The following is a 20,224-nucleotide window of genomic DNA, read 5'->3' on the forward strand; positions in this document are numbered from 1 at the left end:
AGGATATTTAAATTACGTTTTAAAAAATCCATTTCGTTTGACTTTGACAATGCATTATAAATGCAATAAAAAACATTGTTGTTTAACATTAGATTCAGTGGGCTCAAGAAAGTCACTTTAGCCTTGTATTTACTCTTTTTACCGAAAACCCGGCTACTCAATCGGAAAAACATCTGAGTAACCGATTATTGGCCGATTTGACATCCTTCTTACTAGTACTGTAAACAGAATTCAATAAACTGTCACTTAGGCCAACATTTTATTATTTACTGTTTTACGGGAGCGCCGACCCTAATTTGGGATAAAATGAAATAAAAATAAAAGTCTCATCTTCAAGTTTTATTTTTGTTTCTCCCGCCGATAGCTTATTTATAGTCACTGAAAAAATAAAAGAAACGTCAACAAAATTTTAACAAGCCTTTCAAAACGTGAATTGTCATTGGCTAAAGTAAATATATCCATCCAATCACAGTTGGCAAAACTAATGAGCATGAATGTGAAGCGTGGATAGCCACTGCACAGCATGAAAGTTAGCGGCAAAATGTCAGAATCGTAGGGTAATTTTTTAAATGCACCCAGTCATTTTAAAAATTGACATGACATTTATTAGAAAAAAAGCATTAATTTTAGATTAACTTTTAATGAAAGACTGAATAAAATAGACGAAATAGTAATCTTGATCAAATGTTACGCGGAGGGCCACGGCACGTGGAATTTGGAAATTGAGGTTCTGTCAACCCCTTGTTTTGGGAGGGTTTAAGTACGTATTATCTTTGAAAATTGTTTAAAAGCATTGAAATATGGCTTGAAGATTATTCTTTAACTTATTTTTAATACAGTAGTGTTTTCTTTTACTTGTAACAAGAGAATAGAACACTGTAGAAAGTGATGTGACTGAGGAAATTCGAATCACAACTTCCACTCGTTATTATAATGTTAATCAAACTTATTACGATTCAAAATGGAATTTTACTTGCTATGTAACAAATAAATGCACATGAGGGGGGTTATAACAGCTCTTTCCTTGTAAAACAACCTTTTTACCACTAGGGAAAAACAAAGCTGCAAATAATACGTCCATACAAATATGACTTCTTTTTTTTATTCAAAAATTGTGGATTAGAACCAGCTTTTAGAAATATACGAATTCTGCAGTAAACAGAGTAATTTTCATAGTCTATTTTACATGTATATACTTATGGTATTACATGTACGTGCATTTTCTACAATCATGTACTTTGAAAGTTATAGCAAATGGAGGCAATTTCAATATGTTTTCAAGAGACAAGATACATTTTATCCACCTACCGGTATGTGTATATTAATTTGAATGCATTGAAAAAGATACTCAGATTTTCTTTTAATTATACTCTCACTTGTGAAATAATTTAACCAATCCATTAAAAGCCTCACTATATGCTTGCCATATGATAGCTACTCAAAAATTCTAAAATCTTATTACTTTTGAATACCCCATAATTATGATAATATTGTTTTGCATGCATTAATTTTTCAAATAACACCCTTTTTCTACCAAATTTAGGCAATAAGACAATTCCATTCTTAATTTAAAAAATAAAAAAAATTGTTACATTTGTTTATTTCATTTTTATTTTTCTGACCGACTGCTTGAATTTGAAAGATTTTATTTTTATTTTTATTTCGACCCCCCGACTCAAATTTTTGAAAAAAATTCCCGTAAAACAGGAAATAAAAAAATGTTGGCCTTATAAACATTTTTGAAGATTGCATGAATTTGTGAAATTTGTGAGTTTTGGACCCACATGCTTCCTTAATATTAGAGAGATACTCACCGCCTTAATTTTCTTGACAACTTCGTAGATGAAGATGAGGGAGATGACGATGGTGAAGATTTCTTCGGTGAAGCGAGTGATGTGTTTGACAAGATAGCTGCCTTCTAGTCCAATCACAACAAAGGTAATTAACATGACCCACAATCCTATCCAAAACCGCATAGGGAGAAACTCAATCTCATAGCTAGTACAAAACTGAAAAAAAAAAAAAAGAATTCAAATTAAAAGAAATTTACTATAATACCATGTCTTATTTATGAAAAAGACTCAAGAAGGTTTCGTGATCTTTTGTAAAGCCCTTTTTAAAATGTATACACAAATTAAATTATCATTTGAATTAAAAAACCACATATACATTGCCAGAATATTCATGCAATAGATGATGACAATCATGAAGTCAGGTAAAATGAATAGATCTAGGTTTCTTGCTAAGGAAAACAACTACACTACACTAACAAATAATTACTGTATCTTTTGTATTCTACCCTCAAGGAGGGGGTCAAAAATCATTAGAGTAACATTCCTCTAAGAATATTGATACAGTACACAATAACAGATATATGTCTTGTACCCTTTTACATAAGCTTGTTAAAACATAAAGTATTTAAAATTTAATTTTGCTTTAACTTGAATAAAATCTAATTTTGAAAGCTTAAAAATAAATACTTTACCTTTTCTATTTACATCCTTTTATGTTGTATAAATATTATTCAAAAATATTTCATTTTTTATTTTAAAGAGCCTTATTCTGTCATGTTTCATTTTCTGTCAAGAGAGATAACTCCTGACAATCTATATCTGAGATTTTTTTTTTACAGTTGTATGTAATGTTGAAAGCATATCTTAGAGATAGGACTGAATTCTCCTAATATAGGACATTTGCAATAGGAAGGGTTTTACTAATGCCCTGTTCACACGGAGAGTTTAATTCGAATTAAACGTAAAGTTACTGCGAATTAGCTTCGCTTAGCATCACACGGAGAATTTAATGCGAATTAGTTTAATTCGAATTAGTTTACTGCGCATTAAATTACTTCGCATAAGCTCCGTGTGAACGCTAAGCGAAGCTAATTCGAATTAAATTTTGAGGCATTCGTAATGGCAAAATTAGGTCAAATGCCACATGTCCGTGGTCAGCTTGAAGTATTTGTGCTATTTTTGAGTGAAAAACTAAGGAAAATTGTGTTAATCACTGAAATGTATGTATAGACACTGTAACATTCTGTCAAATACCTCTGCTCCTGCATAAGGTGACGTGATTTGCAAATGACATCATAATGGCATTAATAACACCTGACTGTAGAGGTAGAATTTTAATTCGCATTTGTTTACTTCGCATTTCCTGTCGTGTGAACGCAATTTAATTCGCATTTTTTTAATTCGCATTAGTTTACTTCGCATTAATTTACTGCGAATTAAACTCGTCGTGTGAACAGGGCATAAGTTGTAAGAACTTGTTACCAATCCCTTTGTATGAATTATACATTAAAATATGTTCAAACATTTGCAATAATAAAATCTTTAAAAAAATCAATTTAAATTACCTGATGCAAACATTTTAGGACAAGTGTATAAATACTTCAATTACTTAAAATACAGGTGAAATAAGAGGGTTGTCCAAGAAAAAAGCAAACATTTTTAATATCTTTTGTTTCACTAGGACTATAGAGTTAAAAATTGGCATACATCATGATCAACATTTTTTGAATGATGCCTAAAGGTTTCAGTGAAATATCTCTATAAATAAAATTTTCCTCTCATGTAAAGGAACCTATCAAATCAGCTGTCAGTGCAACACTGACGACGTCAAAACGTATCTCATAGTGTTTATCAATTTGTTCTGAAAACTGTGCCTCTTTAGGCCAAAAAAAATTAATCAATAGTTTCTCAGGCCAAAAAATTCAAAATTCAATGCGGCAGGCAGGCTTTTTTTTTTTTTTTTTTTTTTTTTTGAAGCAGGTTTTACACCTTTTTTTTAGCCATTTGTTCATTGAAATGATAATGTCTACTAATTCTTATTTTTTGTTCTCTGAAGTTAGTTATAATATGTTTTTAACTTTAAATAATGCTATTGTAAAAGTGGTTATTTACGCGTGGGGGAAATTTACACTACTTACGCGGTAAGCTAGAAACCGCGTAAAATACCCCCGCGCGTATGGTCACAAAATTTCAATGTTCTGGAATAATTCTAAATTATTACTTATACTGTTAGACGGGTTGAATCAGTCGTATATTTATCGTGGTATTGAACGCACGTGAATAGATAGATATATCACAAACTGTGATGAAAACATAACTGTTTATTGTTACTTGTGCGATGAAAAACGCATCTTCATATTTAGTATTTTTCAGCAACATCAGGCAATTAAAGCTTCATAACATCGATCCTCATTTTCATTTCCTTTGTATATTCGTTTATAGTTTTCTTAATTTCAAATGATTAGTCCAAAATGTTACATAAACTAACAGTCACAACTAACATACTTATTTAATTAATTGTAAAAACTCGACACGCAGATACAGGTAAGTAGATTTCACTTTGAAGTTTGAGCTTGCGTAAATAATTACAATAAAGCCTAAACCAGTTGTTCACACTTCACCGCATTTGACTGTACACATCGATATTTACAATCCAACAGTATAAATTCTTATTGATTAGTTTGTTTGTAATTATTTTTAATTTATTTTTTATAATTTTCAAAAAGGGAACAACCCGATGTTAGTTACGATATCGATGGCCGCGTAAATTTTTCTCTGTCACTCGTGCGACCGCGTATATTATACCCACGCGTAATGTTTGGCAGTCACAAACGCGTACTTAACAACCAGTGTGAATAACCACTTTTACAGTATTCTAAACATTTATTTAAAAGTTAATTCATAAAATATTGTAAATTTAGAAGAAATATATTGTTTTTCTAATAAAAACGTCTATCTTAGCATTTATGAAAAGGGCAATAACTCAATTTTCTTTTTCAACTTGGAAAAACAGAAAATCGAGTTATTTCCTTTTTCAATATGTCAATAAAATTGATCAATGCGGCCATTTTTGAAGTGATGCGGCGGTGCCTGAGAAACTATTGATTAATTTTTTTTGGCCTTACATATTCATTTTTATTTTTTAAGCACACATTCGGCAATGTATTTAATTTTGTTTTAGTTACCATATTATACATCTCAAATACTAGTTCTACTAAAAGATTGGGTAGTTAATTCTTTCAAAAGACAATTTCACATTCCCGATCATAAACCTATACCTGATGGAATAATTTATTTAAAGGCAGAGATTTTTTACCGGGTTGTAAATTCCAGGTGAGGGAGGGGCTTATTTTGAACAGGTGTGAATGCCTTGGGGGCTAGCAGACTAGCAGTCTACCTGTGGTCTTCTGTCTCCTAATCCCTATACACAGGAAGTGATTTAATACACAGTGAAATACCCCAAGTGTCAAAGAACAAGATAGGGTAAAACCAGTATTTGGCCACGATTTTGGGTGTCTTTCAGAATGATCTAACAGTTTATCCATAAAAAACTTTTGTCTCACCTGCCACAAATGGGTATATATTGGTTCTAAGATTTAGAATATACAGAGGTCACAATGAGGTCAGGAAATTGGTAAATTTTCGAAATATCTCATTTTTATGAATATTTTCATCGATTTTTCAGCACATTTTGTTTCAGAAAACATAGAGCACACACTTACCTATCTACCAAATTTATATATTTTATACATTAATATCAGATGCAGTTTTTGTGTAAAAATCTCAGATAGGCAAGCTTGTGCTCTACATTTTCCGAAGAGAAAAGTATCTCAAATATGATGAAATTCCACTAGAATTGAGTAAATTCTGGAAAATGTCTTACTTCTGCACCCTCTAGTAGCTTCCATGTAAGCTTTGAATCTAAATTAGTTCTTGTTTTAAAGTAAGCACCATTTTAACTTCTTAACTACAAACTATCACAATTTTACCAGTGTTCTGATTTTTACATCAAATAAGGGGCCAGATTCGGCCATTACGCTATCTTAATTGTCCTTTACCTGTATTGGGTTTTTTAGACGGTTTTAAATTAGAAGTTAAAAGTTGTAAGTAAAGTTTTTTTCTCCTTAATCTATATTGATTTATTTTTTAATGTTTGAAAACACCGCTACCAATTTAAAGAAAATTATTATGATATTATCCTAAAAATTCAAAAATAAATCAAAAGATTATTTAAGATGTTGATGTATGTGATATTAAAAAAATATCCAGTAACAACCAAAGACATTCATGTAATTCATTCATTTACCCAGGATCCCATTATTTAAATGAAAACAAGGTCATGTTAACTACATTTTATTAAAAAAAATATCTAAAAAAATTTTACTATACCATGTCTTATTTATGAAAAAGACTCAAGAAGGTCTTGTGATCTTTTGTAAAGCCCTTTTTAAAAATGTATACACAAATTAAAAAAATATTATCTGAATTAAAAAACCACATACTCATTGCCAAAAATATTCATGCAATAACTGATGACAATCCTGAAGTGTAAAATGTACAGATCTAGGTTTCTTACTCAGGAAAACAACAACACTACACTAACAAATCAATACTGTATCTTTTGGATTCTACCCTCAAGGAGGGGGGTCAAAGATTGGGTAAAATTAAACGTATTTTCCTACAGAAGTAAGGTAAATGTCATATGCCCTTTTCTATAAGCATGTTAAAACATAAAGTATTTAAAATTTGATTTTGCTTTAACTTGAGTAAAATTTAATTTTGAAAGCTTAAAAATAAATACTTTACCTTTTCTATTACATCCTTTTATGTTGTATAAATATTATTCAAAAATATTTCATTTTTTATTTTAAAGAGCTTATTCTGTTATGTTGCTTTTTTCTGTCAAGAGAGATAACTCCTGACAATCTATATCTGAGATTTTTTTTACAGTTGTACGTAATGTTGAAAGCATATCCTAGAGATAGGACTGAATTCTCCTAATATAGGACATTTGCAATAGGAAGGGTTTTACTAAGTTGAAAGAAATTGTTACCAATCCATTTGTATGAATTATACATTAAAATATGTTCAAACATTTGCAATAATAAAATCTTTAAAAAAATCAATTTAAATTACCTGATGCAAACATTTTAGGACAAGTGTATAAATACTTCAATTACTTAAAATACATGTGAAATAAGAGGGTTGTCCCAGAAAAACGCAAACATTTTTAACATCTTTTGTTTCACTAGTACTATAGAGTTAAAAATTGGCATACATCATGATCAACATTTACTGAATGATGCCTAAAGGTTTCAGTGAAATATCTCTATAAATAAAATTTTCCTCTCATGTAAGGGAACCTATCAAATCAGCTGTCAGCGCAACACTGACGACGTCAAAACGTATCTCGTAGTGTTTATCAATTTGTTCTGAAAACTGTGCCTCTTTACATATTCATTTTTATCTTTTCAAGCACACATTCGGCAATGTATTTAATTTTGTTTTAGTTACCATATTATACATCTCAAATACTAGTTCTACTAAAAGATTGGGGAGTTAATTCTTTCAAAAGACAATTTCACATTCCCCGATCATTAACCTGATGGATTAATTTATTTAACAGCGGTCTTCACGTAGACCTATGACGTCCCGCTCTTGTCTTTTCAGTTCGTCTTTATTTATGTGGTTTACTCTTCTATCGAATAACCACTCAAGTCACCCTGAAACCTCTTATACTAAATATAAACCTGTTCCCCATAGTTATGTTTATGTTTTTTCATCGTTTACATCTTTTTTTCTCTATAAACAGGAGTAATATCCCACTCAACATAACGTTGCTTGACAATTTGGTGCTCCACATTACTGCTTAATGTCACCATTTTTGACAATGTCTAATTCAAAGAGCGTTGGTATATATCATTGAATATTTGTCGTTAATGATGTTAAATAAATAAAATTCAAATACAAGTACACCTAATCATAGAATAGTTATGTAAGTAAAATTTTTGACATTATATTGCCATATAGCCTGATAACAACGAAAACTTCAATCCCAATATTATTTGTAGAAGTTAAATAATTGTTGTGCTCCGACCACCAATATTTAACATCATTCATATGACATCAGAGGCCTGTACTATTTTACCAGAATATCTAAAAGATTATTTCCCAACAGCATGCCAAAAATTATTAGTTTTGGTTGAATAGTATTTGAAATATTCAAAAAGTTAGCATTTTTCTGGGACAACCCTCATATATCATACTTGGTATAATGATTCCTCGAAGACTAAGACAGGCCCTGTGGCTCCAAGGAGCATCATTGGCTGAGCGGAGAACAAGCCGAACAGAACACCGCTGAGTGAGGTACTTATAATGGTCTCTGTTACTCCCATGTACTTATTGGTTTTCTCACCTATCAAAGATTAAGAAAGAATAAAATGGATCCAAAACAATTATCCAACACGAATTTTGTGCAGTCACAGATTTTATAAGGACTTGCACTATCAATAAAATCCATGCTTCAATTTTCAAATAGCTAGAGCCATAAAGGAAAACTTAGGATTTTAAACTATGATATCTGTAATTACCTAGAAGACCTCCAAAGGCAATTGTTGGTGATAAACAAGCAAAGAAAATAAAAATAAAAGATGCAACGCATTGGAAGTGGAGGGCATCCTTAAAATCGCTGAGATAGTGGGGAAAGCGTCGCTTCACGTCGTTGACTAGTCCCCCAAACAGGCGCCCCGTTCTCTTCAGTGGATCCAGAGGAATTTTATCTTCCTCCTCCTTCTTCAACAGAGCTGTAATAGGAAGAACATTTATATTGACTACTTAAGCTCATAGATGTTCACACCATAGCAGTGGAAAAAAGTGTGGAAAAGTGAGACTGATATCAAAAGTGAGCTTGTCTGTTTTATAGCCACGGGCCTGGTTATTTCTGGACAAAATAATGATCAATAAGTTTATTAAATGTTGTTCCAGCAATGATGAAAAATGTATATGTATGCATAATTCTAATACATGTACATGTATGAACTGCAGAGAGACTTCAAAGCTGAAGCATAACATCAGCCCTAAGGTAAAACTTTCTCCTGAGTTTCACAAATGGACTAACTAAACTACCTGAGATTTATAGTGTAGTGTATAGTAAACTGACCTATTTTCTCCTCCTCTTTGTGTTTCTTTCTCCTCATGGCCCGCGCTTTCTTTCTGGCCATGTCCATTATTGGAAGGAGGGTCTTCTGATCCCAGTCCCCGGGGGGAAGGACAATGGACTCATCCAAAAATTCGTTGATAGCATGAAGCAACTCATCCCTGCTAATAGCTTTGTAGGCAATGTCATGAAAATGCTGAAAAAATCAGAGATTTTTTAACATTTATAGTATTATATTAGTTCCTATTTCATAATATTTTTTTTTATATGCAAACTCATTATTTACTCATATTTTTGTCCATTTCACTTAATAATGTAATTTAAAATCATACACAAAACTGCATCCATATAAAAAATATTAAACTTTCCATATTCTGAAAAAAATACTGCTTGTATAATCTTATTCTAGGTTCATCATGTTTTGAAATTTCTGACAAATTAAAAAAAATACCTGATTGGCCATAAGTGTAGAAATGGAACGACCAACTTCATGATAGTCCATGGCGTTTTCTGGACCCAGGAGTACGAACAAGAAACGGACAGGAAGTGGGACTTCCGTCAGATTATCCAGCACCTGACCCTCGGCTAAACGGACGAACGCCATGGCGGGCTTAGCGAGGTAGTCCACGCAGCCCACCAGTACCGTCAGCGCCTCAGCGTCCTTGGGAATTCTCCTCATGATGTCCTGTATGTTCTTCTGTCGACTCTCGTTAGTTGTGATCCCGATGTGTACCCCATCAGCATGCTATAAATAACAAGTGTGCATGTTGAATTATTTCACCATATAATGCATTACATGTACATATTGTAGTATGTTTTCTCAATACTCAATCACAACCAAATTATTATATATTTGTGATTTGTTATATCCATATAGTGCATGTAATTACATATTTCAATGTTTTTGCATTTAACTTTAAAATTATTTTTTATACAAACATGTAGGCAGTCAAAATATCTACCGAACATACCATGTTATTGTCTACATTGACTTTGACAAACTCTAGGTTTTTCACTTCGTTGTTTTTGGCTTTTTCTGCCGCTTCCTTTTCCTTCTTTATCAGTGTTTCAGTGGGAGTGTCTGCCATTTTGTCTAACGATGCAGAGGAACGAAAACTGGCAGAGGTCAGGGAACGTCTCAAGGACAACTTTTCTTTCTGATGTCTGAAATTGTGGGCATTAAAATTCTTAATTCTGTAGACCTTGCAACCTAAAGGTCGAAAGGTTAACTTTTTTGTTTTTTTCTGTTAAGGAAAAAGTTTTATAAACAAGTTCTTGTTTTATAACAAGCTAATAATTATAATTACAATTCCAAGCATACAGAAAATTAGTTTGCTTTATTGTTATGAAAGTTAAACAAGATCCATGTTAAATCATATCTTTGTATTCATTTTTATAAATATTAATTTCTATTGAAATATACATATCTAAAGAGATACACAATGAAGAATATCTAACATAAATTCGGCCTTGTTTTGTTTCATACTTGTGAACAGGTGCGTCAAACACAAATTAAGTAAATCTGACATAAAAAAGAAAAGGACCTGTTAAAAATGCTGTTTTAATAAAAAAAAGTCACATCAAACAATCATGCAACATGCAAGGGAGTATCAACAATTTGAAAATCATGCAATACAGCATAAATAATAAAATATATAACAGCGTAGAAAGAAGAATTTTGATCATGCACGTTATTGTCAGAATTATTCAATAGTTAATAGAAAAACACCTTTTTTGTCTCCCACCCCTTTGATAATGTGCATCAGCTTTCTGAATTAACTCTCACGACCCCATCCCACATCTACATGACAGAGACTCGACAACTACTGTGGGCCTAGCCTAATCTAACACCAGTTCCTAATGACTAATGACCAGTCTATTTGTCACTACCACACAAACACTGATAGGAAAATTATTTCCATGGAGGCTAGTAATCGAATGTATGAGGAGATTTGTTATTTCAACATGATTATTTTCACACTGCAAGATTCTGGAAACATGTTAAAGAAAAATGCTGGATTGAAATCATGGGATGAATTTTAGAAATTTTTGCTCTACATTAAATGCAAATAAATTCTTATGAAGCTCGACACAAATATGGCATTAGATAAATTGTGTTCAGCATGTATAACCTTAAATTTACCGTGCCCACACATAGAAAAAGCCACTGGACATTATATAAGTTTACAATGGGTAAGTAATCAAGAGTATAGTTACTGGTACACTGAAAGCAAAAGGAAGGGTTGTGTCCACAGTATCAACAAATATGTTAGAGAAAATGTTATCAAAATTATAAACACATATCCTAATAAATCTACCATCACCAGAGACTTAGAGATCCCTGCAAGTTAGAATTTTTAGTTGTTACGTATGGTGATGTACTAAACACGTGACAAACACAGATGACTTAGTGCTGGTGTGGACTTGTTGTCCTGGACGGACTCAGGACCCTCAGTAAGAAGACAAAAGAGGTATGATTATAAGCTACAGTCAGGATGATACAGTGTAAGCCAAGTGATGGAGCTACATCTGGGTCTGACACAAGTCAAGGTTTCTCTGTAAAACATATTTTAAGTCAAGTTTTTTTCTTTAAAGGTTTGAAGTCGAGGGTTCTCTTTCAAAGGTTTGAATTTAAGTAAAATAAATCTTTGCAAAAAAAAAGTAGATCTGCATGCTTTCAGTCTGGAACACATTATTCAAGTGTGGTATTTAAATCACAAAAAGGGATTAATTCTATTTATATTTAATATACCATATCTCTCTTCTACTGATCAAAGTTATTTCCTTTTGGATTTTTCTATTAAATTTCAGGAAATCTATGACTACAGTTTCAGTAACAAGAGCAAGCCTAAGATATGATTTCGTGTTCTTCCTGAATGTCTTTCAAAAAGATCTTTGTTTATTTGAGCCAATTTTTAAAACGTTGGAAGATCCTGATTTTTTCTTTCCACTTTTATCTATTGGCTTCTGTTGGACCAATAACAGCTAGCCTACAGTAAATGTTTACATCTAATCTTATTTTTTCATCATTAACTACTAAATGCCATGGTATTTTTCTTTACCTTGTTATTAATATAGTACATTAGCACAGACACTTATGCCTCGCATATAGTGTGATTAGTAACATACCTACGGTAAGTTTTTTTTAAAATTAATTATCTTTGTATTACTTTGTTATTTATAAAGAAAACTATCTCATATATTGGTCCATGAATCTATAAGTACACATCATGAGTCAGATTTCCAAATACTGCATGCATGCAGGCTTATTTTAAGAATTCTTCAGTTCTTGATCTATTTTGCCCCTTTATAATATCAGGAAATATTATATATTAGAACAGCATTATTTTTGCTCACGATTGATGAATAAAATAAAAATAAAAAAATATAAAATGTATATATAATAATTAACACACACAACAATAAAATGTAAGGAGCCAAAAATTATGATAACTTCAAACCCTTTTTCCAGTACATATAGCTACATAAACAATTTTTTTAGCTGTCAAAATTAGTGATTCTTGTCTATAAAACAGAAGAAAATAAATACATGTATTTCTATGGAAACCTTGACAATGAAAGACCAGATGACAAAAAATGACTATAATAATAACATCACCAATAAAAACAAACTAGAGAATATGAATATTAGTAACCATGGCAACATATAACTCCACCCTTGACCCTAGGGCAGCCATGTTTTTTTTTTTGTTTGATGATATAGTACAACCTTTTGTTGCTGCTGTCAAGTCCGCTGAGATTCATGTAGGAAATGTTGCGACGAATAAAAGTGTTCAATTTGTCTCCGACATGTCTGAAAACAAGGTAACAAGACCAAAGATGAAGAACCATACTGACTTAATTATTTTCCTAGCTCTATCCCTTTTTATTCTAGTCCACCTATCAAGATCTTTGATCCTCCCTAGCTGTTGTGGTTTTTAGAAGTTAAAAAAAAAACTTGTGCCTACACACATGTTAAGTGAAAAGCAAAAAAACCTTAGTCTTGTCATTTTATTCTAATAAATGCAGTACATGAAAACTAATGAGTTTACATTTGTAAGCAGTTGGATTCCGCAGAGAGTACACATTAGTTTTACATTCTTCAGTGACTGTTTTGATGATGGGAAATACAGACAGACATACATGTATATGACATGCCCAAAAAATCCACCACAAATCAATTCTTAAAAAATCTAATATTTTGGCCACTGCCTTGATATGAATTTCATGCTTAAAAGCTGGTACATGTATTATACATAGGAAATAAGTTTGTAACTGTAATTGAAAACACATTTAGAAAACAACAATGCATTACATTTTAGTTTCACAATTACAAAGTCATTTGAAGCTGTAATGAGTAGATGTATTGTACCCACACATTACTTTTGATTCAAAAGACTTTAAACTGTGCAAACAACCGCACCCCAAAGAGAGCAAGTTCTGTTGTTTTATCGAGTATATTTCATAGAAAAAGAATTATCCACATGCTTTAACATTGAAACCAATTATCACATCATAGGAAAGAAAAGGAAAGGTAAAGAAAATTTTAAATAACATTTTTCCATTTCAATAAAATTTTTTGAATTATTTGAAACAACAACAGTACTCCATAGTGTCCCACACGAAAAAGAAAACTTTAGAAACAGCCAAATCGCAACATATTACAGTTGCTCATAGCCAAAGCTGATTTTAACTGATTTCTTTTTACCCAAAATTTCATCTGTTTTTTACCTATGTCTGATAAATTAAATTTTAATCAGATTTAAGTTCATCATGATATATATTTTTCTTTAAAAATTTCAATTGCATGGAGAACAGATCATACAGCAAATCCCACTCACTTCTGAACATACCCTACTAAAAACACTCAGAACAACACTTGACATAAAAGTTTCCTGAAACTTTCACACAATATATCATGCTTCTTTGTCAGATTTAACGCAGCATATACCAACTACAACTTTCCCAATCATGAATTTATTTGAAATCTTTTTGAAACAATTTGTGCAGTCAAATCCTCAAGAGAAAATAACTATGAATCTAAAAATACTCATGCTCAAATCTCTCTTAATCTGCATCTAATTTTACAGACATAGAATGCCATTAGATAAAAAAAAAAACATTCATAATCAAATCTAACACATAAAAAAGTTTAGTCTTAAAATTTATTTTTAAAACACACATGCGTTTAGTTTGAAAAGTTTTTGAAAATAATTTTTTGTATCTTAAATTCCTGACTACCGAAGAAAAAACTGTAATTCCTCTTTCTAGAGTTCTACTGCCCTTTTTTACTCATGCAATATATAAATGTATCCCAAATAGATATATCACTAATTCTACAACATTTTTCCTCATTCTAAAATACTTGTTCTCTTATATAGTGTACCTAATATACTTTCATAAACTCTCCCGAATATATATACACAATTTGTGCAATAAGCTTCCTAAGAAGCATTGAATACATACTTATGCTTCATGAGGAGCGTTTTGAGGACCTTGCCTTTGTCCTCACTCTTGATGTGGTCATGAATAACCATGTCGTTCACCACATATGTTACAATACTGGGGAGGTCCTCAGCCTCAAGGTCAAGGATCATAGTACCTACAATTACATTAACGAATTAATTATCCTCATTTTTAACAGGGTTTCAAATTTTGTCAGAAAGATTCCAGTCAAAAAATTGCTCCATTACAGTTTTGAAAAAATTATATTGATAGAAATCAGTTTAAAAGCAGAAGAAAAATTCACATAAGTTCCTTTAGTCAATATAACAAATGGTTTTTCTTTCCAAAATAATAAATAACACATGTACAATTTTGTACATGTACTGCAACATTAGATTACTTGTTAATCAAATTTGTGTTTATTTCTATTTTCCTTTTTTTGTTTATCTACCAAAAATCAGGACAAAGTACATGTCTCTATAACATAAAAATGAAGAGAAAATATGAAGCGCACATAAAAAACTTTTTTTATGTATATAGAAAACAGAAAAACAGAATCTTTGAGTTATATTAGAAGCCCCTGTCAATAAAACATAAAGATGAAACCATGACAATTAATCATGGACTGCAGCTAATGTTACCGTTTTCCAGGCCCCGCCTGAGCTCCAGCAGACTGTGGAAGGACAGGGACGCCACGTGGGGTTTGCCCCACCGCTCTGCCCCTTCCTCCACATCCTCCTCAAACTTGATCCACCGAGCCTTCTCTCTCCACTCGTACTTCTCTTCATCTCCGTACAACTCGTCTAACTCCACAAACACCTGTAACACAGACATAAAGGCATTAAACAATTCAAATCTGTAGATACTAAAGTTACAAGCTGATAAACTTAAAAATCAAACTATAACATACTCAAGCAAAATCTAATTTTTATAAAGTTAGTTATAATATGATGAGGAAAACTGCAATTAATAATGCCAAAACATACATTTAACAGGGCTCAAAAGACATTACAGAATTTTATTTATTATTATTATTCTTGTAGAGTATTCGATTTGAGGGTTGTCACATGGTAATGTAATGTACCGTATTTGGCGGAATATAATACACACTTTTTTCCTAAAATAAATTTCTGTGAACCACAATGGGATTTTGATAACTTTTTCTTTCAGGTGAAACATGGTTAACATACGTACATACCGTAACACTACCTAGAGACATATGCAATTTCTTTTGTTTATCGCCATATTTTCACACATTCACGTTCACACATTCCTTTGCCACATGCTTCCGTAATCACAGAAAACATGTACCTTATCTGCCAGAAAAAGTAATAAGTCGTTTTTTAAATAACTCAGGGAAAATTCAATTCAACATACACATCCTTCTGTATGTCCCAATGAAAGGAAGTCAATGTTGTGAACATGTGCGCTTGTCACTTGATAATTCTCTCAACATCCCTCCGGGCAATTAAATTGTCTACCGACTCCAAAGCATTGTTTTAACAGTTAGAGCTGTCCTTTTAATTGCTTTGATTATCTTTGTTAAAAATTTGGGTCGGTTTGTGACCTTTCGTATGTAAGAGCATGTCATTGTGTTGATTACGACACATTTACAATTAAACGCTTGTTAAATGTAATTTTACTTTAGCTTACATTTATCGGCCTCTTGATTGAGAGCTGACAAATGAAATATGAATTATGCTAAAACTTAAGTGTTATCATTTATTCGTGCTCTGTAGAAAATAAGATATCCACGAAGATTCAGAAAAGGAAAATCATACTCTATTAATACTTTGATGTTGCAATCTCGTGTTCTGTTAAAGTAACATAATTTTCAGCATGATTACCTATAACTAAAATTAAATATGACAACTGTTAAAACTTGCAACAATATCTCATGCTTTGTTGAAATAAAATTACTTCACCAAAGAATATGGTGACATATTATTTCAAAATCATCTTATGCTTAAAAACAAATAATAATTAACTCTGTTAAAAACTTTTACGCAACATTATCTTGTGCTTTGTTGAAAGAAATAATTTTCTCCAGATTGCCACGATATGGAAATTCAGGATTAAGAGAAAATTATAAATGTATTTGAAAAAAAAATTGTGTGCTGTAAATTTTTGATACTTAATCTTCGTGCCGATTTTCAAAACAAATTACCGTGATTTTCAAAGTTCAGAACATCACTAGGTAAAATTTTCTGTTAAATATGATACATCCAAACTGCATTTTTTCCCAAGTTACAGGTTCAAAAAGGGGGTGCGTATTTTACATCAATGCGTATAATATTCAGCCAAATACAGTAAATAGTCGAAACGTGCAGTACGAGTCATTCTACTGCTTGCTAGAAAGCAAGGTAATTCAAGGGCTAGTAAATTAAATATGTAAAGAGAACTTAAAGGGCTTGGAAATTAAAGAAATATTAAGATTTCAGTCAGTGAAAAACCTATGAATGAAATATTATGAAAGAATAAAAGAGTAGTGTAAATATATGTAATAAAATGCTCTAGCAAGCAGCATTTCTACATTTATGATTGTTTGTTATCTTTAGAGTACAATTAATTTATATTCTGACGAACAAAGCGAGAGAGAATATAATGGAAACATACTTCATGAGGCCGGTGGTCAAATTTTTTCTTTGGTTGGAACATCTTGTGTTTGGTTTTCTTGTGTTTACCGATGTGGACAATAGAGGACATGGCACTGTGGTTCTTTGTCAGTCGATGTCGCCGGATTCCATGAAGTTTGTCCAATCTGTGACCTGTATACAGATTATCCCAATCACTTATCATCAATAGCATTATTCCATCCCCCTCAAAAGTCCCTTGTACAGAATCCCCAATCATTCAGCATCAGATATATGTTCTATCCCCCCTCCTTCAAAGATGTAATCATTTCAGTCCTTTCATTTTTTTAAATCTAATGCATTGCATAGGCTTTGTATTATGCATATCTTGTATTGCCCCCATCAGCCACTAGAGTAAACCTAAGACTGTACTTACTGGCCATCTCGTCAAGGTCGGCTTTGTGTAACATCTGAGCCTCGTCCGTCTCTGTGGGCTCACTCTTAACCACCATATCCAGGTGGACCTCGCTGCCCTTCTGTCGCCGTAACAACAAGTCCTCTGTCTTGTAGTGGTCATGGTGGCGTTTGTGTCGATGCGACTTGGTTGACCTAAACATAATACATCATTCTGAACATTTTCTTCATCAATTTACATTGCTCATCAACTTGGAGAATTATTCAGTAAAAAAAAAATGGAATACTTGTGTGAGCTGATTATTCTTCAAAACCATTTTAGTTAACCCCCATAATTTCAAACTTTAAGTTTGTTGGGGATTTAAAATTACAGAAAATTACATAAATTGAGTTACATATTTAATGTTTGAAGAATGTTCTCTTATACATAAGGCAAAAAAAACCCCACTTACTCCTCCTTTTCCTAATATCTTAACTAAGTTTAACTATTCTTACTTAACAAAATTAAAAATATTGGAGATAAAAAAAACTTTTTTCAGGCATTTGAAGTGACCTACTTTCCACTGCCTGTGGAATGAAATGACGCCCTGCTTCTCTTGTTCTGTGATTGGTCCGAGGACACAGATTCCGTATCTCCCTTTAAACTCAACAGATTGGCTGCACTGTCTTCACCACCTGAAGAAATAACTTGGCTTTCAATTCTCTGTTTTCTGTATTTCAAAATTAATTGGAAAACTGCACCAAAAAATCTACACATGGATTTTCCACTTTTTTAACTTATTTAGACCTGCAAATTTAGATAACATAATTTGCAAAAAAATGAATAATGTCAATTTCTAATTTTGATTTTTATTATTAACTGACTTTTGAAATCGGGCCATCATTAAAAATATTTTTGTTTGATGTACTCTGACCCACATTTTTCAAGATGCGTAGGTAGGTAGTTTTTTTTTGGCTTAACAGTATTGATCAAATTGATTTTTAACTTTTATAAAAAAAAAAATAAAAACTCAGAAAATTATTGATGTGTTCAATACACACTGGGTAGCTAGACAGATTTAATATTTATTGTTATAAAAATTTTCAATCTTAAAGCATCCAAGAGAATTTATATACAGCGTTAAAATGATACAATCTCTTTTTCTAATAAAACTGAATTTTTAAAAAAGTATTTAAAAATTCAAAGTGCTGAAAAAAATGATTGGGTAGGGGCAATTTTGTTGGATCGGTCAGAGAGCATCAAACAAATAATGGGGACATTACCGACGGAAAAATGCACTCGACTTCTGCCCTCATCCAGCAGTGACCTTGAACTTCCCGCTGGTTTACGCTGGGCTTGTTCAGACAGAAGTGGTTCTTGTTCAGTATTCCCGAAGTCTAGCAGCTGGAAGTGGTCTTCGGTGGTAGATGAACTCTGACTCAGCACCTCATTAAAGGAGGAGGGGAATGGCTTCTTCTCCACTGAGGGTGTTAAATCCCGGGGTGGGGACGATTCATTCTCACCAATGAAAAAATCAGCAACCTTAAAAAGGGTTAATGAATATATTTCATAATATATTTCATAGATAAGACTAAAGAAATACAATAACCGATGATTGGTTTCTCACTCTATATAAATATATACCTATATATTATCACTTATCTAAATTTAACTTTCAAAAATAAAATACAACTAAGTAACAGAAGCCTATTGTACCTTTCTATCAGAAGGTTTTCTTTCAGGTGTTCTAGGAGCCTCTAACTGAGTAGAGGTAGGAGAGGGGGTTGGAGGTTCTGGGGGCACATCTCCCAAAGCCTTGTCAAGGTCAACACTTGAGGAGGGTTCAAGGTCACTTTGTTCCTTAATGACTAGAGGAGCGTCCACCAAGTCCTGACTGACTGAGCTGTTGCGGCGGCTGATCGAGGAATCACTTGATGAATCGTACGAAGAACAGTACTGTGCAAATGAGAAAAAAAGATACGTTACAAAAATAAGTATTTCTTCTGTATCAGAAAAGTCAGTTATCTCACTGACAAAAAATACAATTTAAGCAAAGATTAAAACTTTAAAAATCATTTGGGTTTCAAATTTCTTCAGTTACTCAATCATTAATAAATGATCATTTGTTAATACAGAAAATTTCTTAATCAATCATTCTGCTTTATAAAAAAAAGTCCCATCCGATCAATACACATTTCATCACTTAAAAACATTCATTAATAATAAATTTGTCGTATCATATAAAAAAAAAATCCAAGCCCCCTCTTGTACCTCATCTTCGTCGTCCTCTGGAATTGGGGGCGACTGTACGGCAGATTTGGAGGGGAAGCTCTTGTTGACGTGCATCCGTCTCTTCTTCTTCTTTTTCTTTTTATGGTGCTCGGAATGTCGGACATTTTTGTGAGATTTGCTTCTCAGGGGCCTCAAAGGGTGATGGATATGTGGGAAGGAATTACTTCTATGGCCTAAAAAATTCAATGATACAGTAAAAAGAATTTTCAAATTTTAATTGAGTGCAGAGATCAATTACTGCACAGCTAAAATCTTTACAAATGCATGCAGTAGATTTTATTTAACGTGTCTAAGTGGACATGTCTTAATTCAGTAAGCAATAGGTTGCAAATGCCAGACTGCTGTGACATATCATTACATGTATCAAATAATAATCTAATGAAATAGTAAATTCTCTAAAGCAATTTTAACTTCTTTACTTTATAATTGATAAGAAATTGTCTCTTTATTTATTGCAATATATATTACCTTTTCAAAATGATATAACATATATTCCTTTAAAAATTAAAATACAAAAAAGCTATTGCCATGCAGTTAAGATATGTGTTTTGGTTTCTTTTAGAAATATATG

The 20,224-nt window shown here is 32.2% G+C and overlaps 1 protein-coding gene across 3 annotated transcripts in view; it reads right to left on the minus strand.

Annotated features, from left to right (window-relative positions):
* The window catches only part of LOC134236565 (anion exchange protein 3-like), a 32,699-nt gene that overhangs the window by 5,949 nt on the left and 6,526 nt on the right, over positions 1-20,224 (minus strand). For 2 of the 3 annotated variants that reach the window (XM_062718733.1, XM_062718735.1), the window contains 15 exons: positions 19,633-19,826; positions 19,078-19,317; positions 18,645-18,903; positions 17,939-18,056; positions 17,404-17,576; positions 17,011-17,162; positions 15,036-15,213; positions 14,416-14,551; positions 12,680-12,763; positions 9,921-10,113; positions 9,401-9,694; positions 8,953-9,145; positions 8,384-8,596; positions 8,060-8,208; positions 1,815-2,009 (listed from right to left, as the gene is read on the minus strand). In XM_062718733.1, coding sequence (XP_062574717.1) covers positions 1,815-2,009; positions 8,060-8,208; positions 8,384-8,596; positions 8,953-9,145; positions 9,401-9,694; positions 9,921-10,113; positions 12,680-12,763; positions 14,416-14,551; positions 15,036-15,213; positions 17,011-17,162; positions 17,404-17,576; positions 17,939-18,056; positions 18,645-18,903; positions 19,078-19,317; positions 19,633-19,826 — 2,771 coding nt within the window. The remainder of the gene's footprint in view (positions 1-1,814; positions 2,010-8,059; positions 8,209-8,383; positions 8,597-8,952; positions 9,146-9,400; positions 9,695-9,920; positions 10,114-12,679; positions 12,764-14,415; positions 14,552-15,035; positions 15,214-17,010; positions 17,163-17,403; positions 17,577-17,938; positions 18,057-18,644; positions 18,904-19,077; positions 19,318-19,632; positions 19,827-20,224) is intronic. The other variant, XM_062718734.1, reaches the window with a different exon arrangement.

This window comes from Saccostrea cucullata, unplaced genomic scaffold (assembly GCF_032062105.1).
Source record: "Saccostrea cucullata isolate Sc308-1 unplaced genomic scaffold, CSIRO_AGI_Scuc_v1 ctg264, whole genome shotgun sequence".
NCBI classification, from domain to species: domain Eukaryota; kingdom Metazoa; phylum Mollusca; class Bivalvia; order Ostreida; family Ostreidae; genus Saccostrea; species Saccostrea cuccullata.